At 42.3% G+C, this 26058-nt stretch overlaps 1 protein-coding gene across 1 annotated transcript in view; it reads right to left on the bottom strand.

Annotated features, from left to right (window-relative positions):
- vwde (von Willebrand factor D and EGF domains) overlaps positions 1–25470 on the bottom strand; it is a 35547-nt gene extending 10077 nt beyond the window's left edge. Inside the window, exons 1-10 of the mRNA XM_088328128.1 lie at positions 25225–25470; positions 17921–18168; positions 16985–17074; positions 13845–14055; positions 12449–12586; positions 11021–11218; positions 10718–10948; positions 9642–9737; positions 8522–8617; positions 21–116 (exon numbers count right to left, since the gene is read on the bottom strand). Of these exons, the coding sequence (XP_088184254.1) occupies positions 21–116; positions 8522–8617; positions 9642–9737; positions 10718–10948; positions 11021–11218; positions 12449–12586; positions 13845–14055; positions 16985–17074; positions 17921–18168; positions 25225–25318 (1498 nt within the window). The 5' untranslated portion in view covers positions 25319–25470. The remainder of the gene's footprint in view (positions 1–20; positions 117–8521; positions 8618–9641; positions 9738–10717; positions 10949–11020; positions 11219–12448; positions 12587–13844; positions 14056–16984; positions 17075–17920; positions 18169–25224) is intronic.
- Positions 25471–26058: the final 588 nt, after the last annotated feature.

Below are 26058 nucleotides of genomic sequence, written 5' to 3'. Positions count from 1 at the left end.
TGATGAGGGAAATATCTTACTGATTTGGCATCTGGGTCCAACGTAGCCGTAAGAGCACGTGCAAAGGTTCCGGGCGAGACACGTGCCGCCGTGTTGGCATGGAGGGTCACAGCTTGCTAGTCAGTTGGCAAAAAAAATAAAAAATCACTAGAACAAGGAGATTAGATAAGGTCTAAAGCACTGGTTCTCAACAAGCCAAAAACAAAATGACCAGCAAACCCAAAACGACTTCAAGTATCATATATACTCCTATATAAGCAGGGTTGGGTAGGGTTACTTTAACCGGATTACTTTCAATTACTTTTGGATTACTCCAATACCAAATATGCTAATAAAAGACAAAAGAAACTAAATGTGAATAAAATGATCACTCACAACACGTGGTAAGCTTTCTCTCCTGGCTTTGATCTCTTTGATCTCCGGCAAAACGAACATAAAATGCGACAGAAACAAAATGAAAATAAATCCAAACAGCTTGCCAACATCATTTTTGCCGTTCCATGTGTTCCGTTACTCCCCAAGCCTGCACAAAATTTAGTCATTTTATTCATATTTAGTTTCTTTTGTCTTTTATCAACATATTTGGTATTGGAGTAATCCAAAAGTAATTGAAAGTAATCAAGTTAAAGTCAGACATGGGGACTTGAGACTTAGTGACTTGGACTCGAGTCGACTCGAGTCGCTGTTTTTATGACTTGTGACTTGACTTGGACTTGGCAATCTAAGACTCGGGACTTGACTTGACTTGAGCCACGATGACTTGAATGACTTGCGTGTTCATATATATATATATATTTCATTATTTAAATAATGTTGACAATTACAGTACGGGATGCGGGCTGAGAAACGCTCTCATGTCACGCCCACTCTGCCCATGCGCCACACACCTCCACGGCAACCACCTGAAGTCAGCATGTCTGCTCCGAGGGTAGTAACTTTTGGCTTCAAAAACTTCTGTGAAGAAGGTAAACGGCGAACAGCGCAGTGCAAATTTTGCAACGGGAAAATTTCGGACAGCCAGACCACCACCTCAAATTTCATCCGACATTTGAAGAGCCATTCTGCCCAGTAAGTGTTTGTCAGTGTTAATATCTGTTTGTCAATGTGTTAATATCTGGTGAGTTGGATGTTGGCTAATGTCTGTGAATATTGTCATTCACCCAGGTCATTTTATCCATACAGTTTAGTTGTAGGCAACTGGACTTCTAATTTGAGCTTGAGGAACTTCCATGAGGAACATCTACAGCTCAATCTCTAAAAAGTCCAGTTGCTTACTCTTTGGTTGTTAGCTAAGAGTGAGCGGCAGGGCGATTTAGCCGCTGCACAGGGGGGTTTCAGTTTATCATTGTGACATTCTTATGCAGAGACGAGAGGTTATCGTAACCTGCGTCAATGATGCTTCATTCATTTACTTTTATAAACATTGCAGTATGTTTGAGTAAAACGAATGCATTTGTGCTCATAGTGCCTCGTCTATCCTACAACGGGTAACGCAAAAGACAAGCCAGGCATATTGAGCTAGGAGCTACGGATAAACGGGCTGTCTAATTGAGAAAATAGGGTAGGCTAAGCGGTGAAGTTGAGAAGGACACGTGCACTGTACATGATCAAAAATCAGGGATGTGATTTGACCAAAGTGAAATTATCTGAAAATTAGGCGGGGGTCTGGGGGCCGCGGGCACCCAGCTAGGTCCAGGGCAGTGCCCTGGTGGGGGGAGAAGTGGGGCGAAGCCCCCCGGAGGTCATGGGTTTTCCGTGTTTTTAAGTACTTTCAATGCACTCAGATGACAAAGAAATAGACAAAACAACAGCATACATTTTCAATGTATTTTGAACTATCCCATATAAAATTACAGTTTAAGTCAACTCAAAATCAGTCACATTAAAAAACATTGGACTGCCTTTGCTATTAAAAACTATCACTGAGAATATCATCATATCTAACTCATGTGATTACTAAGTTAACACATAAATCATGTTGAAGAGTTCAAATTTCATGAACAAATAATTGTATCATGACCAAATGAAAAGTAACTCATATTAGAACATACCATAAATGTCTTTGTTATAGAAGAAGATGTTATCTATAAATGAAAGTACTGTAGTGGGTTGTACATAATTCACCCACGGAACCATTGTTTAGTTAGCGAGTTCCTAGGGGGACTCTTAATTCGGCCGGTTCTAGCCACTCTCGTGTTTGTTTTGTTATCGCCAGTTTAAATGTCATTAAAGCAGCTTTCGTTGGCACCTTTGTTTGACACTCCGCTTACGACTCCCGTCTCTGCTCGCTACATTGGATCACGTCGGGGTCACCAACATTTGTAGATAATTCCTTCTCTAACCAGTCCGATCGAAACTTGTTTTTTTACGATCTTAGCAATTTCTTTAACTCGCGGAGCATCTTTGCGTTCGATCTCGGACATCTTTCTTTAAACACTCGGCAAAAACGTGTGAGAAATGAACAATGGCATACTCCTACGCCTTTATAAGGAGCGCGTTTATTGGTCAACACGGAGACTTCAACCAATCGCAAGTACGTTTCATTTCAGTTACGGAAACACTAAAATGGAACGCTGTCGAGACGAAATCGTTTTTTTTACCATTTAAAAGAATCGGAAATTTTAAAATTTTATTTTTGGAGCGAAAAATGTGTCTTTGCCTTAATGTTATAGTCTCAATCTGCATATAATTTGGAAGTGTTGGCAAAAGGGCACCTTCCACGATTGGGGAGAGTGTGGGGTTGGCGGCAGCTGCAGGGGGATCCGCTCTTTTTCACAGGCATGCTGATCGTACATAGTCAAGTCAAAGTCAGTTTTATTTGCCAGTTCCTTCAAATGTACTTGACATAAAACGGAATCGAAATTACGTTCCACACTGTCCTATGCGTAGACATTGACAACAATAAAGTGCAATAAAAGTGCAACAATAAAGCCTGGCTATCGCGACTATTAATAAACTGTGATAAACGTGTGATAAACTCATCACACGAGTTTAGTCTGGCCAACCATCCGAGAGGCTGCGTTGATCAAATGCCTCTGTGTACTACTGGACTATGCTACAACCAATCAGACTACAACGTCATCACGCTAAAACCGCCTCAATCGTGCAGGCTAGATCAAAAGTTATGCCAGTAGTCTCCAAATCAAATAGTGACAATAATGTTAATCCAATCTTATAATTAAGACCACTAAGTCGACAATTATGGAAGTTTTTTTTGTAGTTTTTTTTTAGTAACTTTTTAGTATAAAAATAAATATTAGCTCATTATTTTCTTTAAAAATTTTGATTTCATGGTTGGAAATGTTAAATAAATTGTTTTATTTATTAACTATCACATGGTTAAGATATACCAGCTTTATGAGCATAAAAAAGTAAAAAAATGTGGTAAAAGCTTCAGTTACAGTTGATTTGATATTAAGTAATATCATCCAGAAGATAGATAAAAAAAAATACAGAAAGTTTCAAACAACTGTTTTTTTAACCATATGTCATGATTTCATGTCTGCCCAACCATACAGGACATCTCATTCTTGTTTTTGCATCTGCTTCACAGATATGCAGAGTATGAAAGGACAAGAAACGCCTGCACTGATACTACACAGCCTGCAATATCACAGTTCATCCAGTCTCGTCCTCTGGAAGCATATTCAGCAAATCATCCCAAACAGAAGTCCATAACCAATGCTATTGTTACAGATCTTGTGATTGGATGTAGCATGCCCCTTTCAATGACGGAAAATAAACATTTCAGGCACTTCATGTCTGTGGTCGACTCCAAATACCAGCCTATCTGCCGCAGAACAATAACTTCAACAATAGAATCACTTGTTGCAGACATGCAAGAAAAGATCAAAGTGATTCTTGCTGGTGTAGACCATGTGTCGGTTACCATAGACATTTGGTCAGATAGGAGGATGCGCGGCTTTTTGGGAGTCACTGGCCATGTCTTAACAACCTCAGAAGGAGTCATGCTGAAGTCATACCTGCTGGCATGCAGCAGATTCAAGGGATCTCACACAGGAGAGCGCATTGCTGAAGCCTTTGATTCCCTGTGTGAGGATTATGGCATTCGGAAAAAACTCGACTTCATAATCTGTGATAATGCTGCGAATATGAAGCGAGCATTTTCAGTCTGTTTTCCGAAGGATCAAGATGACGAAGTAACCGATGATGACAATCTGGATGATGAAGAATTGTGGGAAGACCTCTCCAGAGGTGACTGGGAGACTGTGGACCGCACAATCAACAGAGGAAGCCCTAAACGTCAGCAATGCTTTGCGCATACTCTGCAGTTAGCTGTTGGTGATGGTCTCAAGGATGCACGGATCATGAACAGTTCCTTTGCAAAATGCTCCAAGCTTAGCTCTCTCTTGCATACATCCAGCACCTTTAAAGATGCGTTTGAGGAGAAGTTTGATCAGCGAGGGATACCCGCTGCTGTAAACACACGGTGGAATTCAACTTTCCGACAAGTCAAGGCAGTGCTCTCATTCAGTCACCAGGACTTGTGCAGTGTTGTTCAGAACACGGGACACAGTGAGCTGGTCTTCTCAATTAGGGAGTGGAACTTGATGAAGGAACTTTGTGATGTGCTACAGCCATTTGCAGAGGCCACTGATCTTACTCAGGGAGAGAAGATTGTGACGATTAGCTCTGTCCTCCCCTGTGTATTGTCTCTTAACCACCACTTGGAAAGACTCAAGCCGCAAGTGCGCTTCCTGGGAAGCATGATCCATAGCCTGCAATTCTCTTTGAAGAAACGGTTCCGGGGAATCTTCGTTAATGTGAAGATGTTGTCAGCTGCATCAGGGGAAGAGCTGCCATTTGCAGACCCAGTCTACATCAGGTCAGCTGTCCTGGACCCGGCTTTCTCCATGATGTGGCTTCAGCATGATGTGCTTGTCACCGATGATGTCAAGAATAACATTGTTGACATGGTAAAAGGTCAGTGGATTTTTTTTTTTTAACGTGATGTACACTTAGGCGTGTCACCATTATCAAATTATGGAAATGTAATTCAAAACAGTTATATGAGTATTATAATCCATTTTAGAGATGATTTTGCAAGCGTATCAAACTGTGGATGTTCAATTTTGAATAATGCTCATGAGATCTTACGCTTGCCCTTTTTTTTCTTTGTTTTAATTAGATCTGATTCTACGTGAGGTGCAACCTCACACAACATCCCAGAGTCCTGAATTCCTAGAGGAGGAAAGCGAAAGCCAGCAAGAAGACAGCACTGGCCTATTCTCAGGCTACAAAAAACGCCGCAAGCAGGACCCAACCACCAACCCAGAGACACAACTAAATAACTATTTTTCTCTTTGTTGTGGGCAGCCTTGTCTGTCCTTCTGGGACGCAAACAGGGCTGTCCTCCCTGCCCTTTTTCCTGTTGCAATGAAAGCTTTGTCAGTGCCAGCCTCAAGTTCCCCAGTGGAAAGAGTCTTCAGCCATGGTGGAATCATTATGAGACCCCATCGAGCTCGGCTTGCAGATAAGACCCTGTCTAATCTTCTATTTTGCAAATGCAATACCTTGTAAAAAGGGAATGACTGATGGATATACAGTGACTGAGTGAGTGAGTTAATTTGTGTCATTGTGAGTGAGTGAGTGAGTGAGTGAGTGAGTGAGTGAGTGAGTGAGTGAGTGAGTGAGTGAGTGAGTGAGTGAGAGTGTGTGAGTGTGTGTGAGTGTGTGAGTGAGAGAGAGAGGAGAAATGTAACAAAGTTTAATAATAATAAGCTATTTGTTTTAGCTGTTATTTGTTTCCTCATAAAAAGGGATTGACTTATGGATATACTGTTTGAGTGAGTGACAGAAAGCGTGTGAGAGAGAAATCTGCAAAGAAAAGAGCAAGAGAAATGTGACAGTTTAATCCTCTGTAAGTTAGTATTTGTTTTAGCTGTTATTGTTACTTTGTAAAAGTAAAAAAAAAGTAAAAGTTTGGGTTTCGATCTACAGATCACTTTTTCTGTCAATAAATACCAAATACTGACGATATCACTGTTTGTTTGAGTCTATGATGTATTTTACTGAACATGAGTATTTAGGATACAAATATTTTATTACAGGTTAGGCACATTAGCCAAGGATGATTACTTGATTTCTTATATATTGCCTTTCACTTTATTAAGATCAGATTCTGAAGCTAAAATTACAACAGTACGCCAAAGGTGACTTGACTTGGACTTGACTTGACCTATTACAGGACTTGACTTGACTTGACTTGACACAGCCTGTGACTTGACTTGACTTGACTTGCCCAAGAAAAAAATACTTGGGACTTACTTGAGACTTGCACATGTGTGACTTGGTCCCATGTCTGGTTAAAGTAACCCTACCCAACCCTGTATATAAGCCTGTATTACATATAAGCCACCCCCTAAAACTGCTTGCAAATAGCCACAAATTAAAATAAATTCAAAATATTTGTCAATAGTTAATTAATTATGTATTTAAAAAGTTAATATACTGGTTAAACGTTAAATATATATCTTTCAGCATCTCTTAAATGACAGACACTGGTACATTTTTGTCATGATTACTGATGTGAATCACCTGTGCCCGCTCATTTGGCGCCAACCGCCACGAGTTCCGATTGGCTCCCTGTCACTATTTGAACCCTATTCCTGTCAGTCCCATGTTGTCAGTACGTCTGCGAACCTCAGTGTATACTGGGCAAGCCTTTTACGACCCTGACTCCCACCTGTCCTGTTTTTGCTCCCGTCTGTCTCCGGCTACTACCCGTTTTGATCCTGACCACGTTTCCTCTCCTGTCCCAGCTACCGGCTTGTTTTTTCCGTCCCTGACACCGCCATCACTCGCTACGGAGCACCATCCGAATACGAGAGCCACTTGCTTCCGCATCCAGCGAACACCGGATCGTGGGCGCAGCCCTTTCTCTTTCCTCCAATAAAACTTGGGAGAAATGTAACGCAAGTGTGACCTGTTTCTGTTCTGGTCCTGACAAGGAGCAGTGTTGTAATGTTCTTGCATGAAACAGTAGGTCAATGGGTGTCATCCCTATCAGACTTTATGCTTGGTTTTCTTGAGAAATATTCACTGAAAAGGCTCCATAGAAGTTTGGGGTACCAAACTATTGGTACAGGCTGTTCAGTCCTTGAGTGAGACTCGTTTATGACCCCGACCAAGCCTTGCTTTCCCAGTCCCAGCTACTGACCCATTCTGCCGTCCCTGACACCGCCATCGCTCGCTACGGAGGATCCACTTCCGTGTTCGGATCACAATCAGATTATGAGAGCGACTTCCTTCCCGTGTCCAGCATACACCGGATCGTGGGCGCAGCCCTTCCTCTTTCCTTCAATAAAACTTGTGAGAAACATAACCCAATTGGGTCGTGTTTCCGTTCCGTTCCTGACACATTTTAGTATTCAACAACTGTTTCTTCCTTCAACTCAATTGTTGTTGTCACCGTTTTCCACTTTTCCTTCCCTGTATCACTAACTTTCACAGGATCCATTGTTATGGGCAGAAAACGGAAATAAAACCAACAAAAACACAATAAAATGAGATATGGTCACTCTCAAATGTGCCAATTGACTGAACAGTAAGAAGAAATTGAGCAGGGCATTATCCAAATCTACTATGTAAACGACCTTCCATTTGTTTCTTGCCTTTATTTTTTCTCTCTACAATGAATTTAAGTAATTTAAAGTTTTTTATACTAAGCAACTTTAATGTCTAGCAATACAGAATCCCTGAAAAACAAACAACAAAATAAAATATAAAAATAATAACTCTTCAGTGCTACAAAAAAATAACAGAACTTTTAACTAGTTACAATTCAACTTCCAATCAATGTAAAATGAAACAACACAGAACCTTGAAAAAACACACAAAATGATAAATTGAAATGTCTGTAATAAAAATAATATCTTTAGTCTCGACTGAATATTGGCATTTTGGAGCACAAAGTGCTAAGCTATGAACGATTCTTCTCTAAATGATAGAGACTGCACAATGTTTTGAAGCCATGAATCATTAGAATAAGTCCAAATAAGGGACCATTTTCCTGCTTTGACTCCTTTTCTTAAATTTTCTTTTTGTCCTTCGTATTGCTATCTCTCCAAGAAGTATTTATTTGCTGTTAAAAGTGTCGATAAAAACTCATATTGTTGGGATATGATATAATGAAATTGTGTGTTTAATTGCTGTTAAAAATATTGTTAAAACGTCATATTGTCAGGAATAACGAAATCGTGAACATGCTTAATTGCTGTTAAGATTGTCGAGAAAAACTGTTCAGACCTCACATTGTTTATTTGCTGTTACTAGTGTCAATAAAATTGTTCAAACCAAAAAAATCTCTCTTAAACCAGTCCCCCCCCAAACCCTCATTCCTCTGCTCAGCGGATAAAAACACTCAAATCAATTAAAAAATGTTTTTAAAAATCTGATCTTATATGGGAAACACCGCCAACCTATCAACTTGAAGGCCATAAATAGCCCGCGGGCCCTGAGATTGAGACCCCTGGTCAAAAAAACTTGTGCTGATGCTTACCTTCCTCGCAAATGGGGCCGCCATAGCCCAAGGGGCATTCGCACAAATTGGGGCGCACGCATTTGCCTCGATTCTTACAGTCCGGCCGGCAAACAGCTTGGGGAACATGTGAAAAACAAAAGAATGGCGTCAGGAATGTTGTGTATAGCCGTGAAATGCAGTTAGAGAACGTGATTTCATGGTCTGGTTGCACTGCTTTGCAGGTTTTGTGCATCACAGGGGGATCTGGTCCACACAAACCAGATGAAAAACGAGAAAACTGTTATATTTATTCATAGATTAAAGTTCTTTTACTTTTACATTATGTTATGAATGTCATTGATACACTTCATATGTATTGTATTAATGTGGGTGGCACGGTGGTTGTGTGGTAGGAGCGCAGCCCTGCGGTGCAGGAATCAAGTCCGGCAACCGCAACCTCCGCATGTGGAGTTTGCATGTTCTCCCCGTGCTTGCGTGGGTTTCCTCCAGGCACTCTGGTTTCCTCCCACATTTCAAAAACATGCATTTCAGGTCAATTGACCGGTCCAAATTGTCCCTCGGTGTGAATGAGAGTGAGTTGTGCCCTGCCACTGGCTGGCAACCGGTTCAGGATGTCCCCTGCCCACTGTCTGAAGAAAGCTGGGATGGGCTCCAGCACCCCCGCGACCCTACTGAGGATAAGCGGTGCAGATGATGGATGGATCGATGGATGTTATAGCGACAAGAGTGTAAGATGTAATGTTAGTGCAATGTTAGAAGGACTCTCCACTATTACATATGATTACATAGTAGATTTAAATTTACTATTATAGTTTTTGTAATTAACACTGATGTTATTATTAAACCTATGTAAATATGTAGATTCATGAGGTGTTTTAATGTAAATTCACAGCTATTAAAAAATCCCAAGGGGTAAGATTAAATCATTTTCCTTTTCAGATACGTCACGTTAACATTGTTTTCGACTTTTTTTTCATGTTTAAAATAAAGTTTCTTTCATTCTTTCAATGTTGCAATTGGTGATTTTTTTGATAATTACTATTTAGGAAAAAGTAAAAATATGTTTAATGGCGATCTTGGGCTGAATCTTGAAAAGGTTGGGGACAACTGTTACAGGTTCCGTCAATCTGTGGCTTACCCTGTTGACAGTTGTATCCCGTGTATCCTTCCTTGCAGGTGCACGTGTTGGGCCGCGTACACTCCATGTTTCTGCCGCATTGAAATCTGCACACGGCTGCACAAAGGTAAAAACGGTGGCTTTATTCCCAGTAAGCACAGTAAACAGTGTTATATATTGCCATATATTCGATTTCTTCTTAGCCTAGCCACAAAAATTAGACCCAACTTCTCTAAGGTGATGCCTGAGGGCCCCAGGTAGCCCCCGAAGATCACCTAAGTAGCCCACGGAGATGTTCTGTGAATAACCCACCAGTTCAAGGTCATTGCTATTTTCTGGTCAATTTGATTTCTAACGAACAGAATATCTTAATGGTTGACTTAAATTCAAGTTACAACCTGGTAATTACATGGTAACTACACAGTAATAACATAAGTTGTTATTTCAGAAAAGTACATAAAAATGGTAGCCCTTTGTGCCAATCAGTAACAAAAAGTAGCTCTCAGTTTAAACAACGTGTGTGACTCCTGCTCTAGGAGTTCCTCTAGTGGTCTACAAAAGTATCGCAGGGACACTATTTAGTTTTGTTTAACCGACAAATCTACACACTATCGCTAAGTATTGCAGTGTTATTGAGAAAAACATTATTGAAACATTTTGGACCGCAAGCAACCATATCTTTACCATTTGTAATGGAATATTTTGACAAATGCTACCATTAATAGAGATAGATAGATAGATAGATAGATAGATAGATAGATAGATAGATAGATAGATAGATAGATAGATAGATAGATAGATAGATAGATAGATAGATGTGCCGTCTGGTAGACCAAATATAAACGTTGGTGTCCCTTGCTTTTTAGTAGAGATTTACAAGTATCCGCTAAAGAGGTATCTGAAGTGCTGTTGTGACCATTTGACCACCAGGAATTGAAAATTCGAGAAATATACATTGCTATTAATTAGATGAAATAATAGTAATACATTTTGTATTAGGCTGTGAATGTAAAACCAGCTGTTTTTTGCAGAAGGAAACAAACTGGATATACTGGTGGTGAAATGATATTAAAGATCATTACTTTTTTTATTCAAACCTTTGCACGTGACTCCATCTCCTGCATATCCATGAGGGCAGCGTTTCTCCAGAATAGGCAAAGCAGAAGACCAAACAGTCTGTGGATTTGCAACTGTGACCCCTGGTCTTGTGTTTCTATCGGAGGGGCTTCTGGATGAGTTGGGTGACGATGAAAATGAAGAGAAGGCGGTACGCGTCGTCTCCCTGCCCGATTCCGGTCCGCCGCTTGGAATTTCCTCAGCCGCCTCACCTGCGAAGAACTGCGAGTTAGAAAAAATGACATAGAGTGGACCACCAATTGAGATCATGCAGTAATTCATACCTGATGGTAAGCAAGTGGTCCCGTTGCCATAGAAACCAGTTGGGCAGGGTCCACAGACAAAGCCAGCAGCCACATAGGGGCTCTGGAAGCACTGGACGCCAGGATAACATGGGCCGCGGGAGCAGGGCGAGGGTGGAGGGACTCGAGGCCTTAGGTGGAACGCTGGCTCCTTCGCTGTTGTCACTGTCCCTTCCACAGCTATACAATCATTTTTAGAAAATAAGATTAATTAAAGAATAACATAAAGTCAATTAAATCGTTTTCAGAACAATTAAGATATTAATATTGACAAAGTGTCACGGTTGCCAGGGCGCCCAATTGGCCCCACCCGTGTGGCGCCAGCTGCGGCTCGTTGACAGATTCCCAGGTCCCTCCTATTTAAACCTAGTCCTGTCACGCTTCCTTTGTCAGCCCATCAACAAACCTCTGCCCCGCAAGACGTGGGTTTCGACTCGGTCCTGTTGGTATTTACTCTCCGGTATTGTTCCCGTTTATTTTGTCCTGTTTAATATCGGTTTCCAGTTTTGTTTCCGTCTATTTTTGTCCTGTTTATTATTTTCTCCAGTTTTCGTTCCCGTTTAGTTTCTCCTGTTCCTGACGCCATTTTTGATACCCCGATTCATTATCTATCCTGTCTGTCCTGTCCTGTCCGGTATCGACCCCATCTGTCCGATATCTAATCGGGCAATTGGAATCGATCTTGTCGGTCTCTGGCTTCCTGTCTTTCCATGCCAGACCGCTGCCTAACGTGCATGACTGCCCATTTCTCGTCAAATAAAAGGCTTGTGTAAAACGTCACGTGTTTGGGTCCTGATCCTGTTCTGGTTCTTGACACAATGAATCAAATTTTAAATAAAATTTGTTCCAACTTTACAGTCTTCTTGAGAGAAAATACAATATATTTAATTTGCAGAAAATTAAGTATAGGAAGTAGAGTAACTTGAATTCAGTTTTGTATTTTTAAAATGTTATACTGATTTTCTCATGTAAAATAATAAAGAAATATTATGTAAATTGTGAAAATATCATCACGAAAAATGTATTTGAAAACACTAATAAATCTCTATTGCAATCAATAATACTGAAATAATAACACACACATGGATCATTTTAATTAATTTAAGAATCTATCCAACCATCCATTTTCTAAACTGCCTATCCTCACCGGGATCGCGAGGGTTCTGGTGCCCATCCCGGACATCTTCGGGCAGTGGGGTACCCCAAAATGATTGCCAGCCAATCACAAGTCTCATAGACAAACAAACATTCACACTCTCATTTATGTCAAGGTACAATTTGGACCTGCCACTTAACCTGCCATGCATGTTTTTGGAATGCTGGCTGAAACTGAAGTGCCTGGAGAAAACGCACACAGGCACAGGGAGAACATGCAAAACTGCACCATATAAAAACTGCAAGATGACTCACAAGTGCACACAATGCCGTTGCCAGTGTATCCCTGTGGGCAGAGTCCACAAGAGAAAGATCCCTGTGTGTTGGTGCAGCCCACCCCGGGGAAGCATGGACGAGAGATGCACTCGTCCACGTCCTCTTGACACGTTCCACCTAGAAGACACCACCAGCATTGAAATCACAAGGTAAAATAGACACACAGAGTCGAGCCTTAAAAGGACAAGCTCCGTCAAAGGGGGCGCGGGCACCATTGACTTTGGGGAACCTTTTTATTTTTAATTTTCCCAGAATAAAGTGCAATTGCCCTTCCACTACACTAGAACGCAGTGGCGTTCTCATTGGAAGGGTGTTTTGTTTATATTTAGCCTCCACGCAGTGCATTAAACACAGAGTATAAGCGTCGAGTATGAAGTGTAGACTCATAGTGTAGCAAACCCTCAAGTGACCCCATGAAAAAAATATTCAACACGGATGCGAAGAGAGGCAAAGAGAAATGGGGTGAAGGCAAACAAAAACGCCCTCCCGAAAGCTAAGATGAAGCGTACATAGTTCTTCACTGTGACCACGGAGGGAGATGAGCAAAAACTGGTGTGCTTGCTGTGTTAAAAATGTTGGCAGTGGACAGCACAAAGCAAAAATGTCAGAAAAAATGTTCCAAAAGGAGTAGGTTGGTATGGACGGAGGTGACGTGTTATCACCAATATTGAGTAATCCTTGTTTTGTCGCCACCCATATCTGTCACGGTTGCCCATGGCGCCCAATTGGCCCCGCCCGTTTGGCTCTAGCTGCGGCTCGTTGACTGATTGGCTTCCCTCCTATTTAAGCTCAGTGCTCTCACTCACCCTTTTGTCAGTCCGTCAACGAACCTCTGCAACCCGGAAGACGTGTGGTTTGACTCTGTCCAGTATCCTGTTTGTGTATCCCGTCTGGTATCGATCCAGTCTATTTCGTCCTGTTTTGATATCGTCTCCAGTCTCCAGTGTCTGGTATCGTTCCTGTCTGATCTCTGTCTCAAGTCTACTATATCTGTTATCAATCCTGTCAGTCCTGTTCCGTCCGGTATCGACACCATCTGTCCGGTATCTGCTTGTGTAACTGGTATCGATCTCGTTGGTCTCTGGCTTCCTGTTGTTCCACGCCAAACTTCTGTCTTTCTTCTTCCTCCCAGCGATTGCCGAATCACTGGCGTTTGTGTTAATGTGCATGACTGCCCCATTCCCGTAAAATAAAGATTGTGTGAGAAACGTTACACATCTGTGTCCTCCTCCTGTTCTGTTTCATGATAATATCATGTGATCACTAACAAAAAAGACCAATCTTGGGGGTGCGAGAGGATTTCTTCTTTCGAGGGCGGGCGTGACAGAAAATAATTGAAAAGCACTGATTTAGATGAAGGCATGTATGAGGTCACCTTTCATCCCAAGTGGGCAGATGCACGTGAAGGAGTCATGCCCGTCCACGCAGCGTCCTTTCCTGCAAGGATTAGGGTTGCAATCGTCTATGGCCACCTCACATCGCTGACCTTTGAACCCACCCGGGCAGGCGCACTTGTACCCGCCACTACTGGTGATCTCGCTCTCACACGAGCCTCCGTTCAAGCACTCGCATGGACGCATGGACACCTGAGAAAAATCGAAATATCAAACTTTTAACTGTTTTGAATGTATATTCTAACTCTTTTAAATGAACAGGAAAACGTCTATATTAAGTGTCAAAAACCTATGGCTCTTTTCATTAGTACCGGAACATCTGGATCGATGAAAAAATGGAATTAAAACTATTTACTGTGTTGTTACATGCAAAGACGATTGTGCTACGTGCAAGCTGAGACAACACCGGGTTTCGTCTATTACATAAAGAGCAGAGTTTTAAGGACAAATTTTAACTACGGTAACAATCAACGTGTCACACCAACAGACCCCATTTTGGCTGGAAATCGCAAAGGAAGCCTTTAAATGGAAGCTAATTAAACAATCTATGTTCATTGTTAATGCACTTTATGATTAAAACCCATATAACAAACTGTAATCACCTAAAAACTGGATGAGCAATTTGATTGGGTGAGCGGTAGGAACGGGCGGAAGTATATCCACAGCGCGCACGCACAACTACTTGCTTTAAGTAAACTAGTACGTGCATTACTACTTTTCATGCACGCACCAATGGCCCCAAGCGAAAATAATGAAATGTCTTTTATTTCATAACAAGAATAGCAAGTAACTTAATTCTTTTTTTTGGGGGGGAGGATATCTTTTAGTGCTTTTACTTAGTTCCAACTGGCCTTGAAACTCTATCAATCCTGCTGGTTACCCTATCGTATCAAAAATTAACCCAAATTACGCCAGGTAGCCCTTTGCTAATTTACCAGATCAATGCACGTTTTGTTGGACAATAAATACAGTACAGTCTCAATGTTGCATTTATTACGATAGATATACCTCGTAAGGCATACCGTATTTTCCGCACTATAAGGCGCACCTAAAAGCCTTTATTTTTTTCAAAAGCTGACCATGCGCCTTATAATACAGTGCGCCTTATTTATGGATCAATTTTAAAATTGCAAAGTTTTCCAACTAACTTGCAGCCGCCGACTAGATTTTCCCCCGAACGCCAAGTAGTACGCGGTGTATGCTGGGATTTATTTACCGGCGTTTCATTGGCTAACCAATGTGTCAATCATCATTTGAATCGATCACGATTGGCTAAAGTTATTCGGAGGTCAAGGGGCGGATCCTTTTTATCATTTACAGGCTGGCATTGGCTTGAACGGCAAACAAAGCCTGCAATTGGCCGAAAAAGATGTGTCAATCATCAGTTGAATCGATCACTATTGGCTAAAGTTATTCGGAGGTCAAGGGGCGGATCCTTTTTATCATTTACAGGCTGGCATTGGCTTAAACGGCGAAACAAAGCCGCAATTGGCCGAAAAAGATGAATGTGTATAGCATGTGGCTGACGGCATAGAAAAAGCATTTTTTTCTATTCTGTATTTGTAAATATTGTATTCTCCTGGATTTACTACCCTCACGGATATAAGAGGACATTGGCTGCACATTATTATGAACACAACAACTTCGGTGAGCTACTCCGGATTTTATATTGTCCCTGTATCTTGTTTCAGACTGAACTCGATGTTTCTGTGATAAGCGGTGCAGATAATGGATGGAATGGAGTGTCTATTTTTAAATTAAACTCAATTCAAGTGTTTATTGTCATATGCACAGTAAAGTTGCGAGCGAAAAAGAAAATTGATATTAAGGAATGGTTGGCATTTCTTGAATCCCAAGACTTTAACCTTCCGAATGATGGAACGATGCATTTGAGTGACATCGTACGGACACCGCATCCGCACGTGTTCTCGACACCTATTTGCGTCTTTGCAAGCTCTCCGGAATGTTAAGGGGGTAATCAGTTGGACTGAACTATCTGACTGTTTTGTTGACGTTCCCATTGTAGCGCCTTATAATCCGGTGCGTCTTATGTATGTCAAAAATAGGACCAAAAACTATTTTTTCGGGGTGCGCCCTATAACCCGGTGCGCCTTATAGTGCGGAAAATACGGTAATTCTTTTGCCCTCACATCCCTGTCCGACATCCCAGTTTTGTTTAAATTGTCCACGCGCATCATGAAGGTGCTCAAAAAAACTAATGATGACACAAGCCAGAGGTGGCTGTCGCAAGTAAAAGAGGTTACAAATTCCATAAATCTCATTTTAACAAAATTCTAACTAACAAAATAAGAGTTACCCAAGTTAGAGTAAAATTAACACTATCTTCTCAAAATGCCCATTTAACAATCACACTGGTTTGTAAACCAACACAGTACTTGTTTTGTTTGTGAATTAAATTTTAAAAAAGTAATCATGACAAAACATATTTAGGTTCCTCTGGATTGCCTTTTTGGTGGAAAATTTTACTTTACAAAAATCAAAAACAAGAACAATAGAGCTTGGGCTTTGTCACGACCAGTATGAAGGGTATACCCAATCGCGTAACGTTTCTCAAGTTTTATTGAAAGAAATAGGAAGGGCTGCGCCCACGATCCGATGCTCGCTGGACGCGGGAAGCAGGTCGCTCTCGCAATCGGATTGCGATCCAAATACAGAAGTGGATCTTCCGTAGCGGGTGATGGCGGTGTCAGGAACGGAAAAACAGATCAATAGGCGGGACAGGAGAGCAAAAACGTGGTCGGGGTCAGAAACGGGTCGTAAGCCGGGATGGGAGAGCAGACGTGGTTGGGATCAAAACAGGTCGTAGCCGGAGACAAACGGGAGCAAAAACAGGACAGGCGGGAGTCAGGGTAAAAAAAAAAGGCTTGCCTTGTATAAACAGAGGTTCGCAGACAGACTGACAACAGGGTATTGAAAGGACTGGGTTTAAATAGGGACAGGGAGCCAATCAGAACCCACAGCGGTTGGCGCCAAATGAGCGGGCACAGGTGATTCACATTGGTATTCATGACAACTGCTAAATATTGTCTAATTCTGCACTCTTCCAAAGAAGTTACAAAAATACACATGAGGTTGACGAAGTAAAAAAACTCAAATGTACCTGCATCCCAGCAAAGAACTCTTGACTTTCCACAGAAGCGCTATGGACATCTGGGGAGTCCAAAAGGAAGCTGTAGACGGAGCAGTAAATCTGAGAAAAAAATATTCATTCAAAACAAAAATATTGACAAAAATGGACAACTTTTATGCTTTTGGATCAGCGGTGGGTAAACTACGGCCTGCGGGCCACATGCTTAATAATGCGGCTCGACAAATGAAAAAACTGAAAATATAGTGACAATACATGGTAACCAAAGTACTACTAATATAAATTTGTTGTTTGTTGTCTTCCTTTTTCCTCATCTATTGTAAAGGTTGGCCTGGAGAGGGATGGGCGCCAACAGGTTGTACTTGCCCAAGACACACCACAGAAACGGTGTCTCTACGACCCGAGTGTAAAGGGATCCACAACCACAAGATAATGGATTCGAGCTTATTCATCAGCAGCGACAAAAAAATAAAATCGATCAATAATTTTTTCCTCTTAACCCAATTTATCTGTCAAAAACTGTAACCCAATGCAGCCCAAAACTCAAATGTTTTCCCGCCCCTGTTTTAGACCCGGGCAGCACGGCGGCGCAGTAGTTAGCGCGTGTGCGGCACAGTTCTGAGGTCATGAGATCGAACCTTCCTGTGTGGAGTTTGCATGTTCTCCCCGTGCTTGCGTGGGTTTCCTCCGGGCACTCTGGTTTTCCTCCCACATTCCAAAAACATGCATGTCAGGTTAATTGGCCGGTCCAAATTGTCCCTAGGTGTGAATGAGCGAGTGATTTGTCTGTCCCTGTGTCTCCTGTGATTGGCTGGCAACCAGTTTAGGGTGTCCCCTGCCCACTGCCCGAAGATAGCTGGGATGGGCTCCAGCATCCCCGCGACCCTACTGAGGATAAGCGGTGCAGAAAATCGATGGATGTTTTAGACCCATAAGGTGTGGCCTAACCTTGTCTCCCAGACGGAGGTTAATGCCGTCCAACTCGATCAGCGCCCAAGTCTGGATGGTGATCTCCTGCTTGAGTTCCTCCCGCTGGCCCTGAGGTAAGACCCGGGTCCAGGCTACCACGTGGCCCAGTGAGATGGTGGAGTTGTTGAAACTGCTGGAGAAGCTGCACTTCAAATGCACGGTTTCTGAAGTCCACTCCGGAGTGATCACCGGCTCGGACGGAGCAGCGGGCAGCTTGATTAATGGGGCTGAGAAAAAGAAAACCAACAATAGTCCAAAACAGTACTCAGACCCCTCGCTTCTTCCCAGGTTTTGGCGGTTCACTGCTTCACAGATTTTGTATTGAATTTTTATTGTCATTGATGTCAATTTATCGTGCATTATGGTAAGATAGCATACAGCAAATGCTATCACGAGGCAGATTGTGTGTGTGTGTGTCACGGTTGCCATGGCGCCCAATTGGTTCCCACCGTGTGGCGCCAGCTTCTGTCACGGTTGCCATGGCGCCAAATTGGCCCCGCCCATGGACACCAGCTGAAGCTCGTTGACAGATTGCTCACTGTCACTACTTAAACGCTGTCCTATGAGTCACCTTTGGTCGGAGCGTCTGCAAAACTCTTTTGACACGTCAAGCTCTGAGAAACTCTGTGTTTTTGCTCCTGCTTTGCTCTCGCCACGATCTGTTTGATTTTTACCACTTCAGCGTTCCGAGCAATCTACTCCCCGCGACCAACGATCTCCGGATCGAGTGTGCGCTCCTTTATCTTTTCCCCAATAAACTGTGAGCAACGTTACGCGAGTGGGTTCTGCTTCCTGTTTTGGTCCTGAGAGTGTGTGTGTTTGTGTGTGTGTATGTGTGTATTGGGTGGTCGAGACTGTCAGCGTACATGACTGTGATGGGCTGGTGTATGCTGTCAGTCAATCAGCGGGGCGGGCGCACAAATCAATGTCTCTAAATCAAAACAAACTGAGAAGCATGGCAACTGCTAGCTTTTAGAGGCTCATTACATTGAAAAAAAAATTAAATTGGACTCAGAGAAAAGTGAGAAGAGTGCAAAGAAAATGATGATCATTCCATGGATTATTTTGGGGTTGGTGAAGCTACTGAGGTGACATCGGGGGAGAACCCAATAGCGAGCCTGCAGATCCAGCCTGCTGCTACAGTTAGGCTAACAACTCTTTTAAGCCACCCCTGCAACGCCAGATCGATTACCAATGAAACGGATGACCTGGAGCTACAACTTGCAAAGCCGATTCTAGCACATGTGAAGCCGAGACAACACCGGGTTTCGTCTATTATATGAAGTTTTAAGGAACTTGGTTGTATTTTAATCATCACGTAGACAGAGCTCAATTCGAGGACACTTTATGCTAGTGTGCAGCTAGCCCTCCAACTTTGTTGTACATTTGTGCATTTCTGTGTTATGTGTTTTTATTTGTAGATCTATAGCTGTTATTTTGTTACAGACATATACTCTCAGTCCTGAAGTAAGTTAACACTACTTTGCGGATTTTAACTGTTTCGCAGGGGACTCTGGTTCCTATTAACCACAATAACCGAGGATCACTGTATTTGCCAATAGTCCTACTTGTCATGACTACCGATGTGAATCACCTGTGCCCGCTCCTTTGCTGCCAACTGCCTCGGACTCTTATTGGCCCCCTGTCCCTATTTAAACTCACTCCTATCCGTCCCCTTTTGTCAGTCCGTCTGCGAACCTCAGTTAACACTGGGCAAGCCTTTTACGACCCTGACTCCCACTTGTTTTTTCCGGCTTTGACCCGTTTTTGATCCTGACCACGTCTACTCTCCCGTCCCGGCTTTCGACCTCTTTTTGTCCCCGACCACGTCTACTCTCCTTTCCTGGCTTACGAATCGCTTACGACCCCAACCACGTTTTTGCTCTCCTGTCCCGGCTACTGACCCATTTTCTGTTCCTGAGACCGCCATTGCTCGCCACGGAAGATCCAGTTCCACGTTCAGAGAGACCTGCTTCCCGCGTCCAGCAATCACCGGATCATTTGTGCAGCCCTTTCTCATTCTTCCAATAAAACTTGTGAGAAACGCAACGCAAGTGGGTCCTGTCTCCGTTCTGGTCTTGACACTACTACTACTAGTGACTGACTTACCATAGTTATTGTGTTGATCGACTTTTTCTTGTTCCGCATGTTCGTTTGTTTTTGAGTAGCGGGAATATTGGTTATAAAAATAAGGTTAGGGAAAAAATAGGCGGAACCTTTAAAGGTTTTAGTCACAGATTTTTCTGGGCATGAATCCGTTAAAACAAAGCAACATCACAAGTGCAAAGAGAAAAATAGCTAAAACACAACATAGAAAAGAATTGTTTTTTTTTTACCATGGTATAGTTTTCAACCGGAGGTAGTCCCTTATCTGTTGTTTGCATCCAATAAAAGACAGTTTGAAGACAATCCCAAATGCATACCTGTCAACCTGTACGTTTCTGCCGTGCAAAGTACGTTTATTACGCATTTTAAGACGTGTACGACGTACAAGAAAATCTGTACGAAAAAACGCAAATTTGTCAATGATGGGTACCATCCGGTATACACCGAATAGCACGAAACGGCAAATCAATCAAGTCAAACGAGTTCGCCGCGGTAGCCTCTATCTCCGTATCATTTTTTTTTGTCGCAAACGAAGCGAGCGGTTTGATGCTACTGTGCGCATGCGTCTGCCACCTGGGGATTTCCCATCATGCATCATTCCGATCACACGTGAACAAAGCGAAAGCAGAGCAGTAGGCCTACATTACAACCTAGTTTTGAATTTTCTTTTGGATACAATCATCAAGTCGCAATGGCCGAACCTGAATTAAAACGCCGTAAGTCATTCTGATCTGAAAACAACAGGCGGGGTTGATTGAGTAAATTTGAAATACATGTGGTCTTAAAAAACATCGGATTTCATGTGGTAATTGTGTAGTGAAAGTAAGTCCATCTCTTTTTAGAGAACCGGCTCTTTCGGCTCAACTCATTAAAGAGCTGGCTCTCAAACGGCTCACTTGCTGCATTATACTACGCATTATTATGTTGTATAAAGAAGTTTAGAAAAAAAAGAAGTATAAAAGGAGAAAATGAAAAAAAAAACAGGTTTGTGGTTATCCCTTTAATCAGTATATTACCAACAATAATTTAATGCAGAAAATGAATTCATAATTTGAATAAGAAAATTCTACTTAATTCTATTTGCATGTATTTTCCTTCTACAGTGAACGTCCAAGCAACTTTTTTTTATAATAAACCTCATTCATGTCGAGCAACTCAGTATCGCACAACAAAAACAATATACAGTGGGACCTCGGTTTTCGAACGCCTCTCAGTTCGAACAATTCGGTTCTCGACCAAAAATTTCGAGACATTCTTGCTCCGCTTTTCGTTCAAAAAATCGGAGTTCGAACGCCGGTACGCTAGGGGCGATGCTGAGCGGCGTACGAGTGTAGATTGCCCCCACCCCTCGTGAAGAACTGTTGTCACGGCAACACGCACTCCTTTCCGGCTTTCGTTTTAAAAACCGGTGAAGGGAGTGTTTTAACCTAGTTATGCCTCGGAAGAAGGTTGGTGCAAGCAGCAAAGTTGCTACAGGTAAAAAAAGAGGAGTAGTGCGTACAACTATTGCATTTAAGAAAGAAATAATGGCAAAATATGAAGAAGGTGTGCGAGTTTCCCTTCTTTCAGGAAAACAGCATGGCTTCTGCAGACCGCCGCAAAGGTAACAAGTCCTATTCATAATTCTTTTCTTTATCCTTTAATCGCTCACCACTTGTTGTGGAGACCCGGGTGCTAAATGACGTGTAAACGACCTGATTTTTTTATTTTTACACGTTCATGTTAGCGTAATCTTTCGTGCGGAAGATTACGCTAACGCGAACGTACGATTAGCCTGGGTTAGCTTTACGTTAAATATTCAAGATAAACATTCAGGGTGTTGGAACGGATTCAAACAATTACATTACTTTTAATGGGAAAAAACGACTTCGGTGATCGTACAAATCGGTTTTCGTACATAGAAATGGAACGGATTATGGTCGAGAACCGAGGTTCCACTGTATATGATATAACGAAACACATGCACAATTTAACCGGGGTTGGGTAGGGTTACTTTAACTGGATTACTTTCAATTACTTTTGGATTACTCCAATATCAAATATGCTAATAAAAGACAAAAGAAACTAAATATGAATAAAATGATGACTCACAACACGTGGTAAGCTTTCTCTCCTGGCTTTGATATCTTTGATCTCCAGCAAAACGAACATAAAATGCGACAGAAACAAAATGAAAATAAATCCAAACAGCTTGCCAACATCATTTTCCTCTCAAGCCTGCACAAAATTTTGTCATTTTATTCATATTTAGTTTCTTTTGTCTTTTATTAGCATATTTGGTATTGGAGTAATCCAAAAGTAATTGAAAGTAATCCAGTTAAAGTAACCCTACCCAACCCTGAATATGACATTTGGAAGTATCGAATTTTCCACACTTTAAGGTGCACTAGATTATAAAGTGCAACCCCCAAAAATTGTCTTCTGTGAGATATTTTTCCTGAATAAGGCGCACTAGGCTATAAGGTGCTTGGAATGTATGCTACACTAAAAGCTAGCGTTGCATAAGGAAAAATATAGATACAACCAAAATAGGATCAGGACCCAAACGCGTGACGTGATGAGGCCAGGGTGCCTGCAGCAGAGTTTTAGATGGCAGTTGAAATCCCCAGTTAGAATCGAAAATTTTTATAGAGCTGGGCGTGTTTATTTCTTGCAGGGCTGCCTTTTACTGAATAAACTGAGTAGTTTATGTTTCCATTTCATTTTATAGTCCCATCATGTCAAGAACCGGAACAGGAGGAGAACCCAAATGCGTGACGTTTCTCACACAAGCTTTTATTTTACAGGATATGGGACAATCATGCACGGTAATCCAAACGCCAGTTATTCGGCGGTCATTGGGCGGAAGACGTAAGTGATTTGAAAAAAAATAGTGCATCGTGACAATGAAAACTACAGGGAGTGCAGAATTATTAGGCAAATGAGTATTTTGACCACATCATCCTCTTTATGCATGTTGTCTTACTCCAAGCTGTATAGGCTCGAAAGCCTACTACCAATTAAGCATATCAGGTGATGTGCATCTCTGTAATGAGAAGGGGTGTGGTCTAATGACATCAACACCCTATATCAGGTGTGCATAATTATTAGGCAACTTCCTTTCCTTTGGCAAAATGGGTCAGAAGAGGGATTTGACAGGCTCTGAAAAGTCAAAAATTGTGAGATATCTTGCAGAGGGATGCAGCACTCTTAAAATTGCCAAGCTTCTGAAGCGTGATCATCGAACAATCAAGCGTTACATTCAAAATAGTCAACAGGGTCGCAAGAAGCGTGTAGAAAAACCAAGGCGCAAAATAACTGCCCGTGAACTGAGAAAAGTCAAGCGTACAGCTGCCAAGATGCCACTTGCCACCAGTTTTGCCATATTTCAGAGCTGCAACATCACTGGAGTGCCCAAAAGCACAAGGTGTGCAATACTCAGAGACATGGCCAAGGTAAGAAAGGCTGAAAAACGACCACCACTGAACAAGACACACAAGCTGAAACGTCAAGACTGGGCCAAGAAAAATCTCAAGACGGATTTTTCCAAGGTTTTATGGACTGATGAAATGAGAGTGAGTCTTGATGGGCCAGATGGATGGGCCCGTGGCTGGATCGGTAAAGGGCAGAGAGCTCCAGTCCGCCTCAGACGCCAGCAAGGTGGAGGTGGGGTACTGGTATGGGCTGGTATCATCAAAGATGAGCTTGTGGGGCCTTTTCGGGTTGAGGATGGACTCAAGCTCAACTCCCAGTCCTACTGCCAGTTTCTGGAAGACACCTTCTTCAAGCAGTGGTACAGGAAGAAGTCCGCATCCTTCAAGAAAAACATGATTTTCATGCAGGACAACGCTCCATCACACGCATCCAAGTACTCCACAGCGTGGCTGGCAAGAAAGGGTCTAAAAGAAGAAAAACTAATGACATGGCCTCCTTGTTCACCTGATCTGAACCCCATAGAGAACCTGTGGTCCCTCATAAAATGTGAGATTTACAAGAAGGGAAAACAGTACACCTCTCTGAACAGTGTCTGGGAGGCTGTGGTTGCTGCTGCACGCAATGTTGATCGTGAACAGATCAAAGCACTGACAGAATCCATGGATGGCAGGCTTTTGAGTGTCCTTGCAAAGAAAGGTGGCTATATTGGTCACTGATTTGTTTTTGTTTTGTTTTTGAATGTCAGAAATGTATATTTGTGAATGTTGAGCTGTTATATTGGTTTCCCTGATGAAAATAAATAATTGAAATGGGTATACATTTGTTTTTTGTTAAGTTGCCTAATAATTATGCACAGTAATAGTCACCTGCACACACAGATATCCTCCTAAAATAGCTAAAACTAAAAAAGCCCCACTCCAACTTCCAAAATATTCAGCTTTGATATTAATGAGACTTTTGGGTTCATTAAGAACATGGTTGTTGTTCAATAATAAAATTAATCCTCAAAAATACAACTTGCCTAATAATTCTGCACTCCCTGTAGTGCAAAAAAGAATCCCCAAAAAGAGAATGTTATGACGAGCAAATTTCGTTTCATGTTTCACTAAAAGAAAAGAAAATCTGACATTTTAGGAAATATATCTGTTTCTGACGGGACAGACAGGATCGATACCGGATACACGAGAAAGATACAGGACTTGGCATGACAGACGGGATCGATACCGGATACAGGATACTAGTAACCCTACCCAACCCTGATAACTACATAAATAGAGACGTTTGAAAACCAAAAATAGGGCAGCACGGCGGCGCAGTTCATGTCATGGGAACCTGTCGTGGGTTCAAATCCAGCTCCAGACATCCTGTGCGGAGTTTGTATGTTCTCCCCGTGCTTGCGTGGGTTTCCTCCGGGCACTCCGGTTTCCTCCCACAATCCAAAAACATGCATTTCAGGTGAATTGGCCGGTCCAAATTGTCCCTAGGTGTGAATGAGCGAATGAGTTGTCTGTCCCTGTGTGCCCTGCGATTGGCTGGCAACCAGTTCAGGGTGTCCCCTGCCCAGTGCCCGGAGATGGCTGGGATGGGCTCCAGCCCCCCCGCGACCCTAATGAGGATAAGCGGTACGGCTGATGAGATGAGAAAACCAAAAATATGGTGTAAGATTATTTTGTAAGGGAAAATCCGACAGTTTGTAAGGGCATGGAGCCCTGCAGCGCGACAGGTATGCAAATGGAATGTTAGAAGAAGCGCATAGTACATACCCGTTTGCGCACGAACTCCGTCAATGCGCGCAAACGCGACGCACGCTGCGAGTTTGACAAGCGCCCCCACTCCAAGGCTCATCGTCCTCCTCATTCTGGTTCCGGTCAAGAGGAAATCCTTGCACGCCCTCTGTATTATTCCTCCTCAACGTGTCGCGTTTTCCTCAAGCGCGTGGAAAGGAAAAAGTCTACGGTCATGTTCCCCGGACCGTAGTCTGGAGCAGAGTGGCAGGAGGGGCGGGAGTGGGGACACAGACGCAAACACCACCGATACCTGCAAAAACTTGTAAAAATAAACAAGAAAAAAAACACACATGAAAAACAAAACACGTGTTTCTTAAAGCACTTCCACTCAACTTTTATTATGGTTGTGCGGGAAAAAACACAAAAAAAACTACCGTATTTTCCGCACTATAAGACGCACCTAAAAGCCTTTATTTTTTTCAAAAGCTGACCATGCTCCTTATAATACAGTGCGCCTTATATATGGATCAATATTAAGTCGCAAAGTCTTGCAACTAATGCAAGCAGCCGCCAACTACATTTTCCCCCAAATGCGAAGTAGTCCGCGGTGTATGCTGGGATTTATATACCGGCGTTTCATTGGCTAACCAATGTGTCAATCATCATTTGAATCAGTCACTATTGGCTAATGTTATCCGGAGCCTCGGATAGGCTAGAGGGCCGAAACAAACCCTGCAATTGGCCGAAAAAGATGACTGAATAGCAAGCTTGCTAAAGTACGCCATAAAGAAACATGTTTCATTAGTCTGGATTGACTTCACTCACGGTTGTAAGAAGACCATGATTGCGTATCATTATTGAACGTGAGAA

Source organism: Urocampus carinirostris, chromosome 2, assembly GCF_059441175.1.
Source record: "Urocampus carinirostris isolate Australia breed hairy pipefish chromosome 2, RoL_Ucar_1.0, whole genome shotgun sequence".
NCBI classification, from domain to species: Eukaryota; Metazoa; Chordata; class Actinopteri; order Syngnathiformes; family Syngnathidae; genus Urocampus; species Urocampus carinirostris.
The sequence above is the reverse complement of the archived record's forward strand: the minus strand, read 5'-3'. Positions and strand labels throughout refer to the sequence as shown.